This window comes from Quercus suber, unplaced genomic scaffold, assembly GCF_002906115.3.
Source record: "Quercus suber isolate HL8 unplaced genomic scaffold, Cork oak 2.0 scaffold_754, whole genome shotgun sequence".
Taxonomy (NCBI): Eukaryota; Viridiplantae; Streptophyta; class Magnoliopsida; order Fagales; family Fagaceae; genus Quercus; species Quercus suber.
In genome coordinates, this window is record NW_027070190.1 from 315,266 (window position 1) to 321,635 (window position 6,370).

The 6,370-nt window shown below is 34.0% G+C and overlaps 1 protein-coding gene across 2 annotated transcripts; it reads right to left on the minus strand.

The window, feature by feature from the left end:
• Positions 1 to 854: 854 nt before the first annotated feature.
• Positions 855 to 2,400, minus strand: LOC112041147 (glucan endo-1,3-beta-glucosidase). 2 transcript variants are annotated; one of them, XM_065766890.1, is made up of 3 exons: positions 2,272 to 2,386; positions 2,148 to 2,184; positions 855 to 1,954 (listed from the first exon to the last, which is right to left on the minus strand). In XM_065766890.1, exon 3 carries the CDS (start codon positions 1,854 to 1,856, stop codon positions 1,005 to 1,007), a length of 852 nt encoding a protein of 283 aa, XP_065622962.1. In that variant the 5' UTR covers positions 1,857 to 1,954; positions 2,148 to 2,184; positions 2,272 to 2,386; the 3' UTR covers positions 855 to 1,004. The 2 variants fall into 2 exon arrangements, with proteins under 2 accessions (XP_065622962.1, XP_023929818.1); XM_024074050.2 differs by lacking the exon at positions 2,148 to 2,184 and having other exon boundaries at positions 2,272 to 2,400.
• Positions 2,401 to 6,370: the final 3,970 nt, after the last annotated feature.

A 6,370-nucleotide genomic window follows, 5' to 3' on the forward strand; every position in this document is an offset into this window, starting at 1 on the left:
AAAAAACAAAAAAAAAAAAAAAAAAAAAAAAAAAAAAAAAAAAAAAAAAAAAAAAAAAAAAAAAACTAGATAGCAATAGTAATAAAAAAAATAAATAAACTTTTTTTTTGTTATCTTTATTAGCAGATGATTGCATTTTAATGTATTAAGAAACAACGATTTTTTGTATTTGTAATTTGTTAATGCTATATTGATGTCTATTTGGAGGGTTTTTATTTTTTATTATCATTATTTTTTTTCCCCTTATAACTTGAAATCCTAAGCCAGTCCCTACATGAAACTCTAGACCTTATAATTTTTTTTTCTTTTTTTAAATCCTTTCATTCTTTTCTAATATTGTTACCAAAGACATTGTCACAGATCAACTTCTATTCAATTATCCCTCATTTTAAATCCACATATACATTATTAAAGATAATGTATATATAATATTCATAAACAATGTTTCCCCATTTCATACTCTATTCAAGTTACATATTAAAATTAAGTTTAAAACCAAATCCTTCTCTTAGAATAATTCTATCCAACCTATCAAAAAAGCAAAATAATAATTTTATGCTTCCCTTAGAATAATGCTATCCATCCCATCTAAACGCAACATTAAAGATATTTGAAAGCATAAAGACCGTGAAAATTGAATGTTTGACATTGTAAAGAAATGTCATGAGTTAGGAGAACCAAGAACTACTAGACCAACATTTTGAGAGTTGTTCTTAGTCGGTGGTGCATATTGTTTTGACTGTGTCTATTTTACCAATATGCATAACGTAAAGAGACTTAATTCATGCTCTATAGGGAGATTTTAAATTCAAATTCTCACGATTCAATTTGTTGAAGAAAAAAAAAAGGCATAATAGAAGCAAGCAACTTATGATTTTTTTTCATCCATTTTTCCAAGCAACACGAGATTTATATTTGTTTAGGAAACTTATTCATTAAAGGGGGTACATGGCTCATGGCACACTTATTTAAATTAAACGAATATGCATGGCTAACCACACTAACTAACCGAAACTAATTTGGTACTTGGGCTGTTTATTAGGAGAAAAGACACCAAAATGTTTCTCAATTTCTGCTCCACCCTTGAGGTTTTCATCAAACATGGCAAACAAATAAGTTTCTATTGCTTGTCCAGACTTCTTTGGAGTCCCACCCTTCACGTGATTAATCAAATTCTTGTAGTAAGTGCCTGCATTGTCTACGGTAGCTGCGGTACCACCTTCAGATGGCCAACCACTCTCTGATACTACGATTTGTAGATTAGGTGCACCAGCTTTCTCAAGAGCAGAAAAGAGCGAATCCAACAATGCATCAAAAAGATTTTGGTATTGAAGACTGCCATCTGTTACCACAACCCCTGGTGAAGTAAATAAGGCATATGGAAGGCTTATGTCTTGAGGGTTATTGGTATAGCCAAAGTAAGGGTAAACATTGGCTAAAAGTGGTGCCCCATTACTGACTAGGAAGTTGATGATTGGGCTTATATATGAATTTGCAGCATCACTAAATGAACCCGCTGATGGAGGGTAAGAATTTCCCAACAAAGTTGTATCTATAGCTGTTGAAACCTTAATCTGATCTTGTAAATTGGCAGCTACAATTGCATTATGAATGTTTTGCATGGCAGGTAGAATAAACTGGGCTTCAGCATCACCAGGATGTACTTCATTCCCAACAGCAATGTATTTGAATTTGACATCCGGCGAGTAGTTTCTTATGTTGTTTTGGACCCAATTTGTTGCAGCTGTAGCATCAGTGAGGGCTTGAAGATTGTTGTTAAGGATGCCAATGATGAGTTCTATGTTTGACCCTTTGAGAGCGTTGAGAGTTGTTTGATCTGGGTCATATATCCTCATCCTCCCAATGCCATTGCTTTTATACAGATCAACAACTTCTCCATCAGCCGGTAGATTGTTTCCATTTTTTCCATAACATACACCAACAGATTGTGCACCTGCATCAAAGTTGTGACAGATTTTGATAAGTAATAGCTTAAGTAAACATTGGAGAAGGCCTGGAGAAAAGAACTAATTTCGGGTTCTTTTAATCTTTGTGTTCCTATCATCATGTGGTGAGAGAGATTTTGAAAAACAGAGTTTTGAATGATATAGTAACCATATTAATCTAATGTGAAAGAGATGTGATACCAAAGAATATATAGAGCTTCTCCGGATCCTCACAGTTCTGAAAACCAAGACAATACTCAACATCAAAAGATTAGACCATGCTATGCATGCAGTATAAATGCACAGGGAGAGAGACCATATATACCTGTTAATTCTAGCCCAGCTATCAAAAACCCAATAAGGAGCAACATTGGAGCCATGGTGAAAAAGAAATGAAAAACTAACTCTTAATGCTTAAAACAGATATCTCTGCTATTGCTATATCTATAACCTATCCCTTCATTTATTTATAGGCTAGTGCATGCCTTGGGATTTTAGAGTTTTAGACATGTCCTACACATAAAATGACTCCGTCAATCACTCCAGGGAAATCGAAGTACATGTACCATTGAGCAATTGTTGCAAGCAAAAAACAAATTAAGTTCAAGATCCTTAACAAGACACGTATGTATTACACAATGATAAAGTCTAACATTACATTTATTTATCTGCATGTACCTATACCTTTCTTCTTGAAAAGTCTAGGTAATTTAAGATGCAATGTCACCTGTCTAATTTAAGGGGCCTGACCTGAATCCAATGGTCCAGGTTTGTGGCGGCTCTATTTTAACGACTGGTTATAGGTCTATGCTTGATTGACGGTCCAGATCAATTATAGTCAATTGAGAAGACTGACCCGTTATCTCTTACAAGTTATAAATAATGACTGACCCAGTTGTCATAAATCATAGATCATAATCCATTAGTTCAAAGTCGTGTAGTCGCGTATATATCTTATCTTGTAATCTTTAAGCAATTCTCAACTAGGAATTCCGATAATTAAGTTTGAGAAGTCAAGCATGTTGATGTTTCGTTATTCTGAAAGGAATATGATGTTATTTGTAGCCGTCACCTCGCTGATCAAGACCATGGAAATTAAGCAAAACATCAGCCATTTCAGACATGGGTGATTATCGTAATGAAATTTGTGACAGTATATTCTTACGGCCCATAAAATAAGATCCTTTTGAAAGTAATTAACTTGGCAATCTGACCTATAAACTCTCAAAATTTTATATAATAATACTAGTATATTGAACTAAAATGTCTTATTTGTCCCCCGACGCAAAGGATAATTAACTTTTCTATTTATTGTGTACTAACTTGTCTGACTTTTTCTCAATTATCACAGATTCACAGCTGATTTCCTTACCCTTAATGCGAATAGACTTTCACAGTTACACACTAATTCTTGATGATTGCCTTTAGCAATACGTAACAAAAAGGTGGAGTAGAGTTTAAGAGCTCTTGTACTTATTGTACTTAAGGTGAGTTTTGTAGCTAGGGGGAGAGTAGATGATTTTTTTTTTTTTTTAATATATATATATATATATCTCTTGTTCTTGTTTCACAAACATGATGTTATTGATTTATTGATACTATGATGGTTTATTGATGATGTTATTCTTTTGATATCTGTCTACTATTTATGTTTTGTGAATTCAAATTTAGTTTTTAGTTTTTAGTTTTGGATTTATACTGTATTTTTCACACATGCATTTATGGTTTATTTTCAATATTTCATGTATTTATAGGATAATTCTTTCGTCAACTGTTGCCTATTTTTGCAATTGATAGTTTGTAGATTGTGATAGAATTGTATTAGGGCAACACATTGTAAAATTGGGTTAATTCTTGAGTTGAGCAATTCATGTGTATGTGTGTTTTGTCACAGATTGCTAAACGGGGAGATTTTTAGGTTCTAATGATTTAGGATTAAATGATTAAGTGTCTAGATTAAGTGTTAGACTTTGCTCAAGATTGTACAAATCAAGATTCAAGAACATTCAAGGTGCAGAAAGGAGAGTTCAAGTTCAGTGAAGTTCGACTGATCGAAAATTAGATCCGACCGATCGAAAATCGCAGTAAATCAAATTCTATAGAATTTAAATCAGGCCCAAGCCTGCGAAAACGTTTAGTGTTTCAGTCCAACACTTCTAAGTATAAAAAGAAAACCCTAACTGCATTTTGGAGACTCTTGGAAGACTTTTGCGTTACTCTTGTGAGATCTGAGAGCTTCTGTAACCTTCTAATGCTACAAGTGTCTACCAGAACAAGATCTACAATTAAGTGTTGGTGGAATCTAGTTGTTGCTACAAGATCAACAACTAACGATCTGAAACTATTGAGTGGGATCTCAAAGTCATAAGCATGGGAGCTTGTGTTCTACAAATCCAAGAGAGAAGAGTTTGTGGAGTCAAAGCTACAAGTGGTCATGTTAGTAAGTTCTACTAGATGTAGCATCAAATTTAGGGTTAAATTTTTTGTAAACTTCAATTCTTTCTAGTGGATTTGTTTACCTTGAGAATAGTTAAGTCAAATCCTCCCTAGGTTTTTACCTTGAAATGGTTTGTTTCATTGGTTTTCCTGAGTAATCATATTATTGTCTTAAAATACTAAATGGGTGAACTAATTAAGAATTTAATAAATTTAGTTGTGTTTTAAGGAAAATACGTAACGGGTGAATTAAGGTGTTGATATTTAATTTGTTACTTCATTCACTTACTAATTAGCCAAAAACGAGTATTTAGTGTCTGATGTTATTATAACTTCAAATGATTTTATTTTTTTCCATTGTAAATTCAATGTATAGATTATATATGTGTTGAGGATTCCTTTAATGTTTTTTGTACCATAGACATGTGTCATGATGTTATTAGACAACGTTTAGTCTAGGTTTTTTCTAAGAAGGAAGTTGGGGCTAATCCTTCCAAGCGCAGACATTGAGTCCAAAACCCAAGAGATGAAGCTGCAAGCTAGGCTTCTTCTACTGTAGAAATACTTTTCTGCAACGTGAATGACTACTTTTCCTTCTCTATTGCAGAAATACTTTCCTACTTCTTGCACATAAACAAATCTAAAGCCCAAAGAAAATACCTATCAAGCAAATGTTAGTTTACACGGGTTAGCATATTCTCAAATACATATGTGCATATATATACTTATACATATTAACACACACACACACACACACACACACACACACACACACACATATATATAGATGGAAGAATAATAATTGGTTCGTGTTAAAAGAAAAAGACATAATAAAAAAATAAAAAAGTTTCAGCAGAAAGGTTTAGCTAACATAATAGCTAACATGGTAAATATGATAAAAAAAATTAAAAAAAAAAAAAATTGCTACAATAGAAAAACTAGTACAGCAAGTAAAGATACCACACCAGAATAATAAATACAGTAAATATAATAAAAGATGTCACAGCAGAATGGCTAATACAGCAAATATAAGTTCTAAAGAGTGAAAATCAAATGTATTTGTCACCAACATCAGGTGTGGAATCTTCCGTGGAAAATATGAACCAAGAAGGAACCTGAACTCTAACTTGAACAACCTTGTCATAGGCTTCTGCCATCAAAATTGTGCATTTTGAAGAATAGGCCTAAATGGCTACCAGCTGTTACTTTTGGGAGAACTCAAAGAGTGGGTTTGTTGAGAGGGAGGGAAAAGATGGTCTATTAATACATGCTCTTGTTTTTGCTGTGTTTCTCTCTTCTTTTTACCACTTTCTATCTTTTTTTTCCTTTTCTCTATTCTTTCTTTCTCAGCTTCTTTTTTACTACTGTTTTTACCGTGGGTCTCTCGTCTCTCAGTTTTAACTGCCTTCTTCCCCTGGGTCCTTCCTCTCGCCCCCCTCATCTATGGCTATTGGCCTTCTTTATAGTGGGCTGATTCTAAGGGATTTCTCCCTTTGACCCCTAAGGCTTTAGCAACTATTTTTAGTTTGTTGTGGACATCCCTTTAGGGCTACCCACCCACCCATTAGTTGCCTAACCACTACCACTACTGGGTAAACTCAGTACATTCTCTTTCTTCCACTACTCATTCCATGACAAAATCTCTCTTTGTTTGTTCTTTTTGTTTATATCTACCTTTGGCATGCATCAGATGGTCCCAACCATTTACTACCACTTTTGGGTAAGACACTATCCTAGTAGAGTATATTCCTAAAAGAAGTCACAGCTAGAAACCAAATATAAACCCATTTTCCCCCCACTACCAAACCACACCATCTGAATCCCTTGACCATAGGCTCACCTCCCTTGTATTTGTTAGGTATAGGTTGGTATTACTCCGACACTTGTATGCTTGCTCCATTATCTTCTGTTTTTTTCATTTCATTTCCACGCTGTTTCTATTGTAGGAGGTTGGTTTTGTTTAGTCCTACTGCATGTCTCTTCTGCCC

What these genes read in the sequence shown, in the direction of transcription:
- LOC112041147 (XM_024074050.2), bottom strand. Translation starts at nt 2,326, where the DNA reads ATGGCTCCAATGTTGCTCCTTATTGGGTTTTTGATAGCTGGGCTAGAA. An exon ending in AGCTGGGCTAGAATTAACAG is followed by an intron (nt 1,955 to 2,271) that starts GTATATATGGTC and finishes ACTTTGATGCAG; the next exon opens with GTGCACAATCTGTTGGTGTA.